This window comes from Anguilla rostrata, chromosome 3, assembly GCF_018555375.3.
Source record: "Anguilla rostrata isolate EN2019 chromosome 3, ASM1855537v3, whole genome shotgun sequence".
NCBI classification, from domain to species: Eukaryota; Metazoa; Chordata; class Actinopteri; order Anguilliformes; family Anguillidae; genus Anguilla; species Anguilla rostrata.
The window spans coordinates 15963860-15982440 of record NC_057935.1 but is presented as its reverse complement, the minus strand read 5'-3'; the positions used below and the strand labels follow the sequence as shown (position 1 = coordinate 15982440).

Genomic DNA, 18581 nt, shown 5'->3' with positions numbered 1-18581 from the left:
GGTTCCACACGCATTTTGTAGCCTATCACAACTGTAGGATTGTTTTATTTTGCTGCGCTAATTGCATTTTTATTTAAGTACGAGGAGAATAATAATACTCTCTAAAATATTGAATTCAATATTACATGCATTTTTAAAGATAAAAAAAAAACATGTTTCGAGTGACAGCAAAGGCATACCTATCCTTTGCAATGTACCCTTGGAGAGCATTAACGTTGAACCATATCTGGACTTTACTTACCTGAGAATATCTGCCATCATTAAATATGGTCCCAGACGTGCTTCTCTGCCTTAAACTGTATTGACGCCATTTTTCCAGCACTATGTGCGTGACCTCTGAACTCCAGGGTTTGCCAGCTCTCCGCCATATTGGCTGTTGTCTTGCCGAGAGAAGGCAGGGAAGGTTTTTTTGGTACTGGAAGAATCGAAACGGTGGCTATTTCGACCCGTAAACTGGTGCAAACTGGGCCAGAGCGATTCGTGGAAAGCTGCATCATGGCCAGGAAGAAAAGTAAACAGCAAGGAGTCGGGAATAAGGAGCTGATCAGTGGACAGCAGAGCCTATCGAAGAGCCCCGTCTCTCCCGGCGATGCAGCTGGCGGTGGCGGCGACGGAGATGCGGGACTGGAAAGACTAGCCAGGGCGAATCAGGTAGCGAAAAGAGCTAACCAGCTAAGATACGTGCAGCTAATTTCTTCTGTGCGTCTTTTTTTAGCGATTTTAAATTGATATTGAATTATTTTATTGTGCAAAATGTTGCACGTTGTTAAGAGTCCAGTTTTACCCGTCTAAAATCCTGTATGGGGCGGAGCAGTAGAGTAAATAAATAAATAAAATCATAGCCACAACCATACACACATCAGCTAGCCAGTTAGCATGCTAGCTGGCTAACGTAAGCTACGTACAGATACTTGCAAGCCAGGTGAACCTTCCAACCCTTTCGACGCAGCTAACGTTATATCCAGGTGTAGCAACTCGACACTGTGCATTTCCTTTTTTTAATTCGTTTTAGCTAGTCGTACAACTAAGTAATCAAGTTACCAATCGATAACGACATTTTTCTATCGATGAGATTGGTAGCCAGCTAGCCGACTAGCTAACCAGCTGCTGACGAAAAATTGAAACCGAAATACGAGCCGAGAAGCTAACCTTAGGGACCCTTGCGAAGCTGGCCAGTATTAGCTAGCTTGATAGCTAAGGGCTTGATCGCTACGGAATTGGGGTTTGCAGAACTGGTAACAACTAGACACTGTGAATGTGATACTATGAAAAAACTACTTTTTAATTAGCTAATTACCAATACAAAATAAATACCGACGCACCGTATGACATGAATGCCACAAGTATATTCTCGAGTTTGGATGGGTCATGCAACGCTTCAGTTTTGTGCCCAATGCTTAAGTGCAGCTGGGCAGCTAACGAGTGTAATTGGATTGATGAAATCATAGGTACCTACCTGTAATTTGGATTTGTGTCCAGGCCGTGTGGCTTGATTAGAAAAAAACGAGGCTGACCGGGCGTTCGTAGAATGAAGGGCATTTCTGTGTTTGGGACAGAGGAAATTGTTTGCATACCTGTCTGCTCAAACTGCGTTTATCGTTGGACACTAATATAGCTGTCAAGTCCGTGTTAATCCAGATGACCTTGCCACACTAGATGACATGGCTAGCTAGATGAGTTTCGAGTATAGGAGTTCCTTTTACGAGGATGCCGATCGTTTCAGCCGGTGACTGCGGATACTGTATAGACTGAGGGAGACTAATTCCTTTCGCACGTGGCTATCAGCCTGGGTCACCAACAATTCCCGGTCAGGTGGAAGAAGCCCAGCCGCCCGTCTGCACGTTCATTGAAAGCCACAGCAGTCAGCGTCTGTCTGAAAGCAGGTACCCCAGTGGACGATGCAGCCTGGGGATTGTAGTTTGGGGGGGGGGGGGGATGAAGGCAAAAGGGGTGAGGTGGAGGTGCTGGTGACTTCACCTGGGACTGCCCTCTTGAGCTTTTCCTATTTGACAGAGCTGCCAGGGGCAAATTCATGACACCTCAACTTAGCATTCACTCCTTGTGCAGCATATATTTATTGGTCTTCTGGTCCATTTGAAAGGCTGAATTATTTAAGGGGAGGCAGCCAGCAGTGAACTGCTCCACACAGTGGGAAGGAAAAAAGATGAAGAATGGGTGTTCACTTCGGTGGTGGAATTGGCAAGAATCAGTCCAGAATACTTCCTGAGTTTTGTGGCAAGACTTTTATTTTTTTTTGCATTCAAACCAACACTGTGCAGTTTCCCACGCCAAGGTCTTTTGCATTTGTTGTTATTTATTTGGTTAGCAGACAGTCCTGTCCAAGGTGACTTCAGTAGTTTTCTGCATTGTACTGGATATTTATGGAGGCAGTTCTGGTTCAGTTCAGACTTTGCACAAGGATGTCAACTGCAGTTCTCTCGAAATTAGAACCCACAGCCACCTGGTTGCATGCATGGCCCCCTGACACTTATGCTGGACTGCCTTCTCGAATAAGGTGGTAGTTATGGTAATAGAACCTCAAAGTTGCCATTTCAAACATCACAACAGACCCCCCCCCCCCCCTCCCCCAAGTTGGCTCCAGTGTATGTCAGTTTGAGAGAGCTTCAGGGGAGCTCCTCTGTATAACTCAGCAATCGCAGTGTTAGTCTGCAGTGATGCCATGTGGTTTGTGTAACAGGGAGCAAGTCTTACGCGGGTTTGAAATCGCGTCCCTTGCAGGTCGCTCAGGACAACAAGCGCTAGTTAGCCCACTGAACTAAAGACCAAGGTCTCCTGCCAAGGGAACTAGTTGCAGTCTTGTAGCTTCTCCAAGAGTGATGTCACATTCTGTAGCGGGCACTACACGCTAACTCTTGGTTCCCACTCTCTGGTGCGTCCAGTGATGAAGTACGGCTGACAAACAAACCCCACAACCTTAGCCAGTTTGCAGCCAGGAAACATTTAGCCAGAACCACCACAGCTCACGATATTGCCACTGCCTGTGTAGGAAGTAGTTGGCTTGATGCCAAAGAATTTAGCAAAGTCAGAACACGCCCCCCACCAATGGAGCGGTTTCTGACTTATATTCGTTGTGAGGAGCCAGGTCGACAGGAGCAGCTGCTGACTCCGTAGCCAGCAGCGCGCATTTGCATTACACTGACCTCCAGCGCCAGCCTTGTAATCTGGAGTGTTTGTTTGCTGTTCTCCTCCAGACTTGCCCTCGTTTCACGCGTGGTGACGAAGGCCAGGGCTCTGTCGCTCGCGCAGAGAAACGGGGCTTTCCGCTGAGCGAAGGTAGAGCGGGGAAGTTGGCACGCGTTCTCGACAGAAACGCGCGAGTCTGCGCGCCCTGCGAAATTCCACTCGGGAGTCTGTCTCTTCGCTGTCAAAAGTTCCTGTGATTTAAATCCGTCTGCTGCGCTGGAGAGACGCTTTACGCCGCTTCAGTCTGCAAGTTTCAGCGGCGATGAATCCAGCTCATACTTTTCATTGTTTTTGTCAAGTTGTGATATCTAGTTAATCTGCATCTTTAGAATCGGATTTTATCCTATTTTTGTATTTTTTTCCCACGTACCCAGTGGTATTTTTTTCAGCCTTCTGCTCCTCTGCAGCGCCCTCCGTTGATTTGGAGGAGCGCGAGGCTTGCACGTACGCGCTCCGAAACGCACGCTGCCAGCCGCTGTCTCTTCTCACTCCGCAGTCCGCCGGCTGAGCCGCGCATACGCGGTGCGGAGGACTCACTCCCGCGGCTGGAGGGGGCGGACAGCCCGGGCGGCCTACCCACCGGCGGAGGCGCTCTCTCCCAGGGAAACCTTCATGCCTCTGGCCAGCCAGTGCCGGAGTACCCACCGTTCCGTGGAGCACTTCACTGCACCGAGGACTAGAGCTTTCGCTGCGTACGGGCAGCAATGTAGCATCACGGTCAGGGAGCTGAGCTTCTGACATGGAGGTTGAAGGTTCGGTTCCCAGGTGGACCATATGTGAACGATGTAAGCTTTGGAGCTTAAAAGGGTAAGCACCACATAACATCAGCCCCCAAGGACATTAGACCAATTCTGTTTTAGTCTGGAGGTTTTTCATTACATTAAGCTGAAATTGTTGTTAGTGTGGCTGCAAATTTGACAAATTGATCATTTTTGGCGGAAGCACTTGACATTACGCCAGAACTGCGATGTGTGATGTCACTGGGGGAACACAAACAGCTCTGCTGTTATACTGCATCTCAAAATATGCAGGTGATCATTCTGAAGATTGTTGAAAAACGGGGTGGGTCAAAAAGAGTAAGCGATTTGATCTTTTAGGGCTTATTTTTGCCTTTTCAATAAAATCATGCTTTTTAACATTGTGAATCCAAAAAAAAATCAATTTGGCTGGTGTATTTCATTTTTTAAAATAATGTCTGGTGATTAGCGTTTGAAGCTGAAAGAGGTGAGGATGAGTGCTTCCACTAAAGACCTAACCTCAGCGTGTGCAATGCTAGGCCGTGTGCGTGTTGCCAGGTGTCTTGCACAAAGCTTTGAAGCGGTTGAGATGCAGCTTATTAAGCGAGCCCCCGACCGCGAACGCACCTGCCGCTCGATCGGGTCGCGCCGAGCGGCGCGGTCTGAAACGGTCGCTGGGGGCGCGGTCGGAGACGCCAAGGCGTCACGGATCTTCAGAGGAAGCGATCAAAGCGTGGCACTCGCTGAAGATCGCTCCACCTGGCGGGGCACGGAAACTGCAGGGGCTTCTGCCTCCCCCGTGTGCTGGGTTTTCCTCCTCCTGCAGACCTGTAGGGCTACTTATGTCTGAGAGCGCAAAGGGGAGGGCGGGGGGGGGGCTTTCATTGGGAAAGCGTGATGATTATCTACAGTTGTTTTCATTGGCCGGCTCGTGCGATTGCATCTGGTGACAGCCCTCCTTCAACCGCACTGGTGCCGCGACTCTGTCGCCACGTGAACCCGTGCGCGTCGGCGCCGCGGCCGCGTGTCGCTGTAGGGGCTGGGTGCTGTAGTCTCGCGCGTCGGTGCGGGGGCATCACGTGGGTCCGTGTTTTTGAGGTTGTGGTGGGAGGTTGCTGGTAGGTGGAGGGATTACGGTAAAGATCGGCGATCGTGGCTGTTCCGCAGGCAGTGACGTTGCCCTGTGGAGACGCATGAAGAGCTGGTGTTTTTCTGTGGCCTGAGCTAGCGGGCTGTTAGCGGGGTGGTTTGCCTTGTGGTTCCGTATTTAAGACCAGGGAAGACCACACTGGTCAGGTTATGCATTGTGAGATGTGTTAGTGGGTTATTAAAACTCCCTAAAATCTCACTTACGTCAGAATAGTTGCAGTACTTACTTGCAGTGCATGTCATAGATCCCGGCCTGTATTCGATGATAACGGAAATCCCGCTTTTCTGTTCGTCATCACCACTTAATAGAACCCAATCTATCGAGGCGAAGGGACGAGCGCGGCGGCGTCTGCTCGGAGCCTGCCCCTGTTCTGTGCGGCTGTTTGCGCGCTCGAGTTATTTCCCAGGAGGCCTCTGTACGAGGGGCTCAGCAGGTGCGGCTCGTATCCGATGTGAACCTGTGACCGCCTCGTCTCTCCACAAGTTGTTTAATCGCTGTGCGCCACCACCCCCCCCCCCCCTTGTAAACAGTCTTCCGCGATCACGCTTGATTGGTTACCCCGACGACAGCCAAAACCCAGTCGTGTTCATGCGAGGTTTCGAGGATCCCGAAACTGGTGACACTACTATGTGTTTAGAGTGCCTTTCCGGTTTGAACCAGTCACAGTGCCCCAGCTGTGGAGGAAATTCCGTTTTTTTTATTGGTTGACACGAGTCAGTGATTGACAACACAAGCTTGTTTCTTGTAGTTGGGATTGGGATGGAAATCTGACTCTAGCATAATGAGCTGTTTTACTGGAAGCAGGGTATTGCACTGCCTGGAAACATCCTGTCAGTGGTACGCTAAATGCTAAGCTGCTTAAGTTAAGAATGGCTGAAACTACTTTGCATTGGGAGTGTTATTTCAACCAAAGCTTCTGATTCCCGTCACTGCTATACTGTAATTTGACTTGCAGTCAGCCTGCAGCTTTGTGAAGGTTTGCGGGGTTTTCTGGGGGGTTGATGCTGTCCAGTGTACCCCCCTGACCTTTGACCTGCGTGCGTGTGCTTGCAGCCCCTCCCTCTGTCGTCGGGCCAGCCCATGCACACCTGCTGTCTGCTGTGTCACCGCGAGTTCAAGGACTGGGGGGCGGGGCCGGCCAACGGACTGCCCCCCCACGGGGCCAAGGTGGCGGACGGCGTGCCGGCGCTCTCCCAGGCCCTGCTCCGCGAGGTGCCGGGCCGCAAGCTGGCCGACGCCGTGCCGTCGCTCTCCCAGTCGCTGCTGGGCGAGGTGCCGCTCTGGATCTGCCAGAGCTGCCGCAAGAGCGTGGAGGAGGAGGAGCGGCGGGCGACACAGGAACAGACCCTACCGGTGAGAGAGAGTGAGAGAGTGTGTGTGTGTGTGTGTGTGTGTGTGTGTGTGTGTGTACATGTCTCTGTCTCTGTGAGTGTGAGAGAGTGTGTGTGTGTGTGTGTGTGTATCTGCGACTGTCAGTCTATGTCTGCCTGCCTGCTTGTCTGTCTGTCTCTCTGCCTGTCTGTCTGTCTGTCTGTCTGTCTGTCTGTCTCTCTGCCTGCCTGCCTGACCATCTGTCTGTCTGTCTGTGTGTTTTTGTGTGTGTGTGTGTGTGTGTATTAGAGAGAGAGACATAGAGAGAGATGTTGTGTGAACATACGTGTATAAACAATGTCCACATTCTGGGGTCCTAATGCCCGTTCACAGAGCACCATGTCAGCTTGACACTGAAACTATTCATATTCAGTCACTCACGAGTAGTTTATATGTTCTCTTCTGCGTGACGTTTGTGTATTTTTTTGCAGCAATATAGTCATTTCCTGAGGGTCAGTGGGGTCCAGGGAGCTCAGGTTTAGTCATTTGAGCTAATTGCTTCTTTAATGATTAACTGAATCGGGCCAGTAAAAGTGCTCCTGATCGGTTAGAGTCACTCGGGCTGAAACACTTAAAACCCGGCACGCACATTATTGATTCCCTCCTGCGCGACTCCAGAGCTCCTCCAGAAACGGAGTCTGCTGGGTTTGGCGCGGGAGGGTGTTTCTCACAGATTCTGTGCGAGTTCGCCGATCCTGAGCGCGCCGCCTGGATGTCAGCCGGTCCGTCTCCCGCGACAGCCTGCGCAGCATCTGCGCCCTTAAGCAGCGGCGGGAAGAGTGAGGCTTCACCAGCCTCACTGTGGGCGGTGCTACCGCGCGCTGTCCATCGCTGATTGAACCAGACCAAAGAGTCTTTTATAGCAGAGTAGTTCTGAGCAGTGAGTCGCTGCAACACGTAGCGGCACAAACTCTTCAGTCCCACCAGATACTCGGCCACATATTTTTGAGGTACTTGGTTCTGTCCACCAACCATTGCTGCTGAAATATTTCAATTTAAGGCAGCTTCTGAAAATGTGTTATGGCATGACCAAGTACAATACGTAACATGCTACTAAATTAGCACCAGAAGCTCCTGTGACTGCCCAGATCCTCCTGTTAAGAAAACTGAAGGAACATAGGAGCTGCACATCTGGGGTGTGTAGATAGTGTGTTAGCTCCTCCCATGCTGTGGTTTATGGGGCCCTTGCTGATCCCTGGCGTGTGATTGGTGCAGGTTCCCCTGTCGCACGCCTCGTCCTGTAAGGCACAGGCCTGCGGGAACGGCTACCCCGAGCCCAGTGCGGTGGAGTGGGACCCCAGCTCCTTCCTGTCCGCCCACAAGCTCTCTGGCCTCTGGAACTCCGCCCACTCCAATGGAGGCGGGCACTGTAACCACGGCGCCGGCTCACACTCACAGCAAGGTCAGTGACAGCCTCGGCTGAACCCCCCCTGTCAGTCAAACACTTCCACTCCTGCCTCTGCCCTGCTTCTGTTATTGATTGTATGCGAGGCCAACTTCCTCCAAAAATCTAAATTTAGTACTTTTTATTTTGCTATACATGACAAAGATGCATGCATGACAAGGAAGTCACTAGATACAATTTCAATGCACATTGTATCCAGGAATTGTGTGTTTCCCATAATTACCACTGTTTGTGTATGCATCTGGGAAGTGAAATTAAAAGCTATACAGAAACATGTATACTTCTGCACTCATACTACAATGAGGATGACGCGCAGTATAATAAGTGAGTACGTTTCTCAGACGTTTGGTAGGTTGGATGGGTTGTGTAGGTGCAGTTTTAAAGTTTTAAAGTGTAGGTTGCGTAGATGCGCGGTGAAATTCGCGTAGGTTGTTTTTTAAATGTCTTCGGTCGCTCGTGGGGGGGCACCGCTGTGCTGGTTTCACTGCTGGCCCGCCCACGCCGAAGCGCCCGTGTTTCTGGCGTCTGCAGTGGCGGAATCGGGCGTGCGCGTTCGCCGGCGCGTCGGCCGCCTCTGGGGCATCTGGCGGCCGGGGCAAGGCCCCGTCTGTCTGAAGGGCCGCATTGTGACTGCGCGCACGGACCGGTGCGACAGGATTCGCCGGGGGGAGGAAGAACGGCTCCAGTCTGTAACGAAAGCCGTGACATCACTGCCTGTTTAAGCAGCAGGCGCAGGACGGGCCGGGGTGCCTTCGCCGAAGCCCGCCAGCGCTCTCTTTGTTGTGTGGAGCGGCAGTAAAAATCCCTCAGAATAGGAAGATGAATATCTGAACGGTTAAAAAGTTCAGTGACTTCCTGCTGTGCATTCCTGAGTGTACATTCAGTGACAGGGCCTGTTTAACACAGGGGTTCCCAAACGGTGGGTTGCGACCCCATGTGGGATTGCCTGAAAATTTTGGGGAGAAAAAGTTTTAAAAAATTGTAATTTGAATTTAAATTTCTCTTTAAAATATGTGAATGTAGGCTACTACATATGGGACATCTCAACCAAGTGATAATGCAATGAGGCACGAGAGGTGGTGGGATATCGCCAATATAGTCACGGCTAAATGGTGTTTTTATGCATGAGGCGTGTGAGGGTGGGATGTTCGGGTCGCGTGAATTTCCAAACATTCATTTGGGGTCGCATCAGAAAAAAAGGTTTGGGAACCCCTGGTTTAACGAGCGGATAGCAGTGCTTAGGTCTCACCTGGCAGTGCCCCCCCTCTCTTCCCCCAGGTGGTTTGGTGGGGCCCCCCTGCATGGACAAACGGGGTCCCCACGAAGCACCGGGGAAGTCGGCCAAACCCTCGGGGGCCAAAGTGTGTCCCTACAGCCACCCGTCGTCCCAGAACCCCAGCGGGACGTCCGCGGGGTCCTCGCTGTCCCCGGGCAGCGCCGACCTCTGCAAGACCACGCCCAAGCACTTCAAAAACATGTGCCGACGCCCCACTCCTCCAGGTGATCTTCCTCTTCTTCCTCCTGCTCAAGGTGTATTTTCAGTCTGTGCGCTCTTACTTTCCAGAGAGACGTGCTTTTCACCAGCAGGAAGTTCATTCCAGCCTGAGTCTGTGTGCCCCGCCTCCCATGAATACGTTGACGTGCGTCTCTGTGGTGTTGATGATGTCGCTTTTCTGTGTGGTGTTGATGATGTCACTTTTCCCCGCCAGGCGAGGCATTTCACTCCAGCGACCATCACCAACACTCAGACCTGGCGGCCCCGCCCAACAGTCCCACGGGGCTGTCCTCGCACCATTCCTCCCTGCTGCCCCCCGCCCAGCACGCGCACGCGGCCCCGCCCGGCCCCGCCCTGTCCAGCCACGCCCCCTTCGCCCCCCTGGTGTCCAAGCTGAACGCGGGGTCGGACTGTAGCCCCGCCTCCCTGCACAAGCCCGCCGCCTGCAAGAACTCCCACATTCCCGCCGTCAGCGCGCCACACGCCAAGCTGGGCCCCGCGCCCTTGGGCTGCAGCCACCCCTGCAACGGGCACAGCAACGGGGCGGTCAGCTCCTCCAACACGGGACACCTCCCCGCCAGCACCTGCAGGTCAGTGCAGCGCCCCCAGGAGGATGAAATGTGAAGCCACGCAAAAATAACAATCTGCCCGTCATGTAAATCTGGAATTTTTTATTGGTCCAGCCTGGGTGTAGATTTTTAGTAAGTTGTTTTATTCATTATGAGAGTGTCCTGGTTCATTTGTTGATTTATTTATTGCATTATTTGGCATGATTTTATTTCTCACTGAAGCATGGGCTGGTTTATATTTTTTCTGCTATGAGAGAGGGCTGTGGATGAGGTATGAAGGCGATTTGCTGTTACTATAATCATTAAAGCTCCTGATAGGCTGAAACCTTATGTGTGTGCCTAGTAATTGGACAGTTAGACTCTGTGAGGCTTAAGGAACCAGGAAATGGCTACACAGGTTGTGATTTTACTGGTCAATCCTACAGTGTTCCTGCAGTGTATGTATTCCCCCCTTACGGGATGTGTGAAGCTTGTGGAACTCTGGTTAGGACCGTGTTCCTCGCCCTGTTACTGAAGCGTGGGCGTGCCTGCCTTTTCGTGTGTGTGCACAGGGACCAGGCCTGTAAAGGGCACAAGCTGGCGAACGGGACGGTGTGCCACCCGCCCTGCGAGCTGGAGGAGGGCGAGGACGAGGACAGCAGCTCCGAGCGCAGCTCCTGCGCATCCTCCTCCACCAATCAGAAGGACGGGAAGTACTGCGACTGCTGCTACTGCGAATTCTTCGGCCACAACGCGGTATGCGGCAGCGCCACGCCCGCTCGCCTGAGAGCAGCTGACTACACCCGAGCGCTGATTACTGAACCACACTTTACTGCACACTGCCCTGACTGCACCTTAACTTACCCAACTACACCCGAGCGCTGATTACTGAACCACACTTTACTGCACACTGCACTGTACTGCACCTTAACTTACCCAACTACACCCGAGCGCTGATTACTGAACCACACTTTACTGCACTGTACTGCACCTTAACTTCCCCAACTACACCCGAGCACTGATTACTGAACCACACTTTACTGCACACTGCCCTGACTGCACCTTAACTTACCCAACTACACCCGAGTGCTGATTACTGAACCACACTTTACTGCACTGTACTGCACCTTAACTTACCCAACTACACCCGAGCGCTGATTACTGAACCACACTTTACTGCACACCGCACTGTACTGCACCTTAACTTACCCAACTACACCCGAGCGCTGATTACTGAACCACACTTTACTGCACACCGCACTGTACTGCACCTTAACTTACCCAACTACACCCGAGCGCTGATTACTGAACCACACTTTACTGCACACCGCACTGTACTGCACCTTAACTTACCCAACTACACCCGAGCGCTGATTACTGAACCACACTTTACTGCACACTGCCCTGACTGCACCTTAACTTACCCAACTACACCCGAGCGCTGATTACTGAACCACACTTTACTGCACTGTACTGCACCTTAACTTACCCAACTACACCCGAGCGCTGATTATGAACCACACTTACTGCACACTGCCTGTACTGCACCTTAACTTACCCACTACACCGAGCGCTGATTACTGAACCACACTTTACTGCACTGTACTGCACCTTACTTACCCAACTACACCGAGCGCTGATTACTGAACACACTTTACTGCACACGCACTGTACTGCACCTTAACTTACCCAACTACACCCGAGCGCTGATTACTGAACCACACTTTACTGCACACCTGCACTGTACTGCACCTTAACTTACCAACTACACCCGAGCGCTGATTACTGAACCACACTTTACTGCACACTGCACTGTACTGCACCTTAACTTACCCAACTACACCCGAGCGCTGATTACTGAACCACACTTTACTGCACTGTACTGCACCTTAACTTACCCAACTACACCCGAGCGCTGATTACTGAACCACACTTTACTGCACACTGCACTGTACTGCACCTTAACTTACCCAACTACACCGAGCGCTGATTACGAACCACACTTTACTGCAACGCACTGTACTGCACCTTAACTTACCCAACTACACCCGAGCGCTGATTACTGAACCACACTTTACTGCACACCGCACTGTACTGCACCTTATCTTACCCAACTACACCGGAGCGCTGATTACTGAACCACACTTTACTGCACTGTACTGCACCTTAACTTACCCAACTACACCCGAGCGCTGATTACTGAACCACACTTTACTGCACACCGCACTGTACTGCACCTTAACTTACCCAACTACACCCGAGCGCTGATTTACTGAACCACACTTTACTGCACACCGCACTGTACTGCACCTTAACTTACCCAACTACACCCGAGCGCTGATTACTGAACCACACTTTACTGCACACTGCACTGTACTGCACCTTAACTTACCCAACTACACCCGAGCGCTGATTACTGAACCACACTTTACTGCACTGTACTGCACCTTAACTTACCCAACTACACCCGAGCGCTGATTACTGAACCACACTTTACTGCACACTGCACTGTACTGCACCTTAACTTACCCAACTACACCCGAGCGCTGATTACTGAACCACACTTTACTGCACACCGCACTGTACTGCACCTTAACTTACCCAACTACACCCGAGCGCTGATTACTGAACCACACTTTACTGCACACGCACTGTACTGCACCTTAACTTACCCAACTACACCCGAGCGCTGATTACTGAACCACACTTTACTGCACTGTACTGCACCTTAACTTACCCAACTACACCCGAGCGCTGATTACTGAACCACACTTTACTGCACACCGCACTGTACTGCACCTTAACTTACCCAAACTACACCCGAGCGCTGATTACTGAACCCAACACTTTACTGCACACCGCACTGTACTGCACCTTAACTTACCCAACTACACCCGAGCGCTGATTACTGAACCACACTTTACTGCACACCGCACTGTACTGCACCTTAACTTACCCAACTACACCCGAGCGCTGATTACTGAACCACACTTTACTGCAACACGCACTGTACTGCAACTTAAACTACCCACATAACTTTACACGTACACAAACCCATCCGAGCGCTGATTACTGAACCACACTTTACTGCACACGCACTGTACTGCACCTTAACTTACCCAACTACACCGAGCGCTGATTACTGAACCACACTTTACTGCCACGTAGCACTATACCCAACTACACACCACGTAACTGCCCCTTAGAACCCACTACTAATTACACTACCCGACAACTTTACTGCACAACACCACTACACACACTTTAACTGCACAATGCACACTGACACCACTGTACTGCACCTACTTACCCAACTCACCCGAGGCATATACTGACCCAAACACACTTACTGCACAGTAGCAACTTACACCACTCTTACTGCACCTTAGCTTACCCAACTACACCGAGGCTATACTGAAACACACTTTACTGCACACGCACTGTACTGCACCTAACTTACCCAACTACACCGAGCGCTGATTACTGAACCACACTTTACTGCACACCGCACTGTACTGCACCTTAACTTACCCAATACACCGGAGCGCTGATTACTGAACCACACTTTACTGCACAGCCTGTACTGCACCTTAACTTACCCAACTACACCCGAGCTGATTACTGAACCAACTTTACTGCACACGCACTGTACTGCACCTTAACTACCAACTACACCCGAGCGCTGATTACTGAACCACACTTTACTGCACGCCTGTACTGCACCTTAACTTACCCAACTACACCGAGCGCTGATTACTGAACCACACTTTACGCACACCGCACTGTACTGCACCTTAACTACCCAACTACACCGAGCGCTGATTACTGAACCACACTTTACTGCACTGTACTGCACCTTAACTTACCCAACTACACCCGAGCGCTGATTACTGAACCACACTTTACTGCACACCGCACTGTACTGCACCTTAACTTACCCAACTACACCCGAGCGCTGATTACTGAACCACACTTTACTGCACACCGCACTGTACTGCACCTTAACTTACCCAACTACACCTGAGCGCTGATTACTGAACCACACTTTACTGCACACCGCACTGTACTGCACCTTAACTTACCCAACTACACCTGAGCGCTGATTACTGAACCACACTTTACTGCACAGTAGCACAGTAGCACAGCTACACCACACTGTACTGCCCCTTAGATTACCCAACTACATATTACTACACCCAGACACACTTTACTGCACAGTAGCACAGCTACACAATACTTTACTGCACAGTAGTGCAACTACACCACACTGTACTGCACCGTAGCTTACCCAGCTTCACCCGGGTACATATTACTGCACCCAAACACACTTTACTGCACAGTAGTGCAACTACACCACTCTGTACTGCACCTTAGCTTACCCAACTACACCTGAGTGCATAGTACTGCACCCAAACACACTTTACTGCACAGTAGCATAACTCCCTCTTCCCCCCACCAGCCCCCGGCGGCGCCCACGAGCCGGAACTACGCGGAGATCCGGGAGAAGCTGCGCTCCCGCCTCACGCGGCGCAAGGAGGAGCTGCCGCAGCGGCAGGACTCGGACCCGGCCGCGCCCAGCGCCATCGACCACCGCGACGTGGACGAGCTGCTCGACTTCATCAACAGCACCGAGCCCAAGCCCGTCAACAGCGCCAAGGCCGCCAAGCGCGCCCGCCACAAGCAGAAGAAGAAGGTAGGGCGGCCTCGCGCCACGTCACCCGTGGCTCGCGTCCAGTTGGCTGTCGCGTTGCCGGGGAGTTGCCAGGAGGGAGGGATTGGCCGATGAATCTGCACCTCTCATGCAGTAAAACCTCTCCTCAGTCCTGTTCTTGCTCAGTGTGATTAAGTTTTAACATAATAATGTTTTATTTTCTTATATTTTATTCATTTTAATGAGCTCTTTGTTCTTGCCTCTGGTATCATTCTCTGCTAATTCCAGGCTCACAGTTACGGTGTCTAAACAGAAGCGTTTTAGCTGCAGAGGCTTTGTTCCCTGCACAAAAAACTGCCACAGCTGTTAAGCAGACCTATAATGTAATAATACAGTAAGTGAGTGGGCTGTTCGTATATGTGGGCTGCGACACGACAACGAGATATTAGTTTTAAGATTTATTAGAATTATTTATTTATTTATTGAAGATTATTTCTTAAGGAGATACAATGTGGCGAATGGGTGAAAGTGTGACTTGCGAAATGTGGGGGTGTCCTTTGTGTAGTACGGGCAGGTGCAGGGTATTTTTGTGGTGTCTGACCTGACCCCTCCCTGTGTTGCAGGAGAAGGAGAAGGCGGCTCAGGGCAGTCCGGAGGCCCCCGGCGACGACCCCCGCGCTTCGCCCCTCGAGGTCCTGGAGGAGGTGGGCGGGGCGGCGGAGGGCGAGGGCGGCCGGCTGCTGGAGTGGCCGCAGCTGGAGCTGGAGCGGGTCAACAGCTTCCTGACCAGCCGGCTGGAGGAGATCAAGAACACCATCAAGGACTCCATCCGCGCCTCCTTCAGCATGTACGACCTCAACCTGGACGTCAACGACTTCCCCAAGAAGGCGGCCACGCTGGAGGGCAACCACCTGCTGTCGCACCTGAACGGCTCGTCCGAGCTGCAGCAGATCGACCTGGACCTCTCCCCGCTCTCCCTCAGCAGCTTCAAGAGCCACCTGGAGCTGGTCAACGGCTGGGAGGACCGGGACCGGGACCGGGCCCCCAGCCCCGCCCCCTCCCCCGCCCCCTCCCCCAGCCCCGCCCCCTCCCCCTCCCCCTCCCCCTCCGGCCAGGATGTGCAGCGGCTGCAGGCCACGCCCAGCCTCTCCAAGCTGATCCGCGTGCGGTCCTCCCCCGAGCGGGGGCCCCCGGCCCACCCCGCCCCCACGCTACAGGGCCCCGCCCCCAAGGCCCAGGAAGACGCGGAGGCCAGGGCCCCGCCCCCTCCCGGCGGGAAGGCCAGGAAGGGGAAGAAGCAGCAGCAGCAGCAGCAGCAGGAGCCCCCCCAGCTCCAGGACCCCCAGCAGGCCAAGCTTCCCCGGGCCGCCCCAGGGAACGAGCCTCACAGGAGCAGGGAGAGCCAGGCCAAGCAGGTCGGCTCCAAACCCGGCTCCAGAGCGCCCCCCCAGTGCCAGACCCCCGCAGGGAAGAGGCCGGAGGAGTGTCCTGGCGGGGACCGGGGCGAGCAGGCCCCCGGAGGTCCCAAACACAGCCGGGTGGACCAGGAGCCTGAGGGCCGAGCCGCTCACCCCGCCCATGCCAGCTCCCAGCAGCCCAAGGGCAAGAGCAAGAAGAACAAGAACAAAGCGGACAAGGCCAGCAGCTCCATCGGTAAGGCCTTCCAGCCCCGCCCTTTATATATACATATACACACCCTAGCCCCGCCCTTCACGTCTGTATACACAGCCCAGGCCTGCCTTTCACACTCATCTGCCCTCTTTCCCAGCATGCTAGACATTTGTACCCCTTACGCAGCCTGGGCCCAAAGCTGCCAGACTTTCTTCTTCATAATTCAGTGAACCTGTTTCACTGTGAGATTAATACTGCCCCTCCGTGACCTGGCTCTTCCCTAGCTTCTGTGCGTTATAACAGCGCTACTCAAGTGTTGCTGTGTTGCCATGCCTGAAGCTGCGCTCCTCTGAGTGTTGTTTTGCTTTTCCTCTTTACAGATGACGTGTTTCTCCCCAAAGACCTGGACCCAACAGAAATGGATGAAATCGACAGAGAGGTTGAATACTTCAAGAGGTAAACGCGCTGATATTGAGCTGCCACTCGTTCAGGGTGCACACGCATCAAAGGAGTCTCGCTTGTATGTGACGGTTCATCATAATTGTTTCTTTCTTGTATAAGATGGCTGTTGCCAGTGTCACCAAGGAAGCAAAGTAGTTTCTTTGATAACATTTAGACTTCATAAGAATCCTCAATAATTTGTGTGTGTGTGTGTGTGTGTGTGTGTGTGTGTGTGTGCATGTGCATGCATTACATTACCGGCATTTAGCAGACGCTCTTATCCACAGCGACTTACACAACTTTTACATAGCATTTTACATTGTATCCATTTATACAGCTGGATATGTACTGAAGCAATTCTGGTTAAGTACCTTGCTCAAGGGTCCAACGGCAGTGTCCTTACCCGGGAATCGAACCTGCGACCTTTCGGTTGCAAACCCAGTTCCTTACCCACTGTGCTACACTCCGTCCATGCAGATCCACCGGCCTGCTCACACTCCGTTTGGACTCTGTAAACACATGTAAATACACATGTAAATCATGTGTAATCTGTACATATTAGTATATTTGTACTGACAATGTGTATCAACTAATCTAGTTTATTTAAACAATGGTGGCAAATAACCAAGTCAGTTTTATTTGCTAATTGACACCTGGCCGGATGCATCTTCTGAAATCTAGACTTGTGTGGGAGAGTGCAGATCCCATCTGTAGTCTGTAGGGGGTGCTGGATTCCTGGAAGTGATTCTTCTGGCCAAACTCTTACATCCTGGATTTCTCACTGTTGTTTCACTGCAACCAGATGTGATCCTGTGCTGGAGTGGCTGTTGACACAGTCCTCTTCCTCCTCCTTCCTTCAGATTCTGCCTGGATTCTGCTAAACAGACTCGTCAGAAGGTTGCAGTGAACTGGTCCAACTTCAGCCTGAAGAAGGTTCCTTCCAACGCAGCGCAGTAGGGGGGTCGGATCGGGGAACCCCTCTCCGTTCCGCCCCAGAAACCAGAACTGGCCCGAGGCCTCAACCCTGACACACCCCCTCCTCCTCCTCCTCCCCACCCAGACCGCCCCTGCCGCACCTCCAGGCGCCCACAGCGACCTTTGCCCCTTTCCACGGGGTCGACTTTTCTCTGGCCTGTGCCGGTAGCCATCGTCGAGACTTGCACCACCTGATCATAGCCAGAGACCAGAGCCCACCTGCTGCTACCAGTCAGGCTGCTTGACCAGAGCTGTCTGTTAGATAACCCCCACATAAAGTACCTGTCTGTGGCTGCAGACCCGCCTCCGTGCTCAAACCCTATGTATACTCTGTAAATCAATTACTTTACTATTAAAATTCTCATTTTTATTGCCAGTGTGGCATATTTTTAACACCCCGTTTGGCTGACAGTTAACATGTTCTATGTGATTCTCCTCCACTTCCTTCCATGTGCTGTGTATCTTTGGTTCTTTTTTTCCTTTCTTTGTTTTTCCTTTTCTGGCCCCACCTCTTGAGAAGTCAATGACGTATCTGTAAACTTCACAAAGCTAAGGAAACGGTGTGTGTGCATATGCGCCAGTTCTTCCGATAGCTGTGCAAACCAGCGTGGTTTGCTGGTCGTTGGAGCACTGAGCTGGATTGGTTTGCTGAGGGCCACTCTTGCAAATTCACTGTCATGTCAGCGAAGCTTAATACTGTGTGTTAGACGGGATGGTGTTCAGTCGCTCACAAAAGGTGGCGAGGTGGGCTCGTTCAGGCTACGTTTGGAGAACGGTATCCATTGGTGTTTGGGAATCAGTGCTGGTATGAGTGATGTATGAATCGTGAACACCATTGTACCATCTGGTGTTTTGAACATGATTGTTCTTACCAGCAGATTTTTTTATTTATTTTGCAGACTCAAGAAGGCAGCTCTGGAGCCCTTGAAAGTGAGGCGTGGCTTCCTAGCCCCCCTGTAGTGATAATGGTGTATTTCACAACCAAAAACAACC

General features: G+C 51.9%; 1 protein-coding gene across 1 annotated transcript; it reads left to right on the top strand.

The window, feature by feature from the left end:
• Positions 1-311: 311 nt before the first annotated feature.
• Positions 312-17964, top strand: fam193b (family with sequence similarity 193 member B). The gene is made up of 10 exons (XM_064326460.1): positions 312-651; positions 6145-6444; positions 7678-7864; positions 9146-9367; positions 9577-9952; positions 10483-10666; positions 14370-14603; positions 15185-16214; positions 16553-16628; positions 17474-17964. The coding sequence occupies exons 1-10, from the start codon at positions 496-498 to the stop codon at positions 17568-17570; spliced, it is 2862 nt and encodes a 953-aa protein (XP_064182530.1). The 5' UTR covers positions 312-495; the 3' UTR covers positions 17571-17964.
• Positions 17965-18581: the final 617 nt, after the last annotated feature.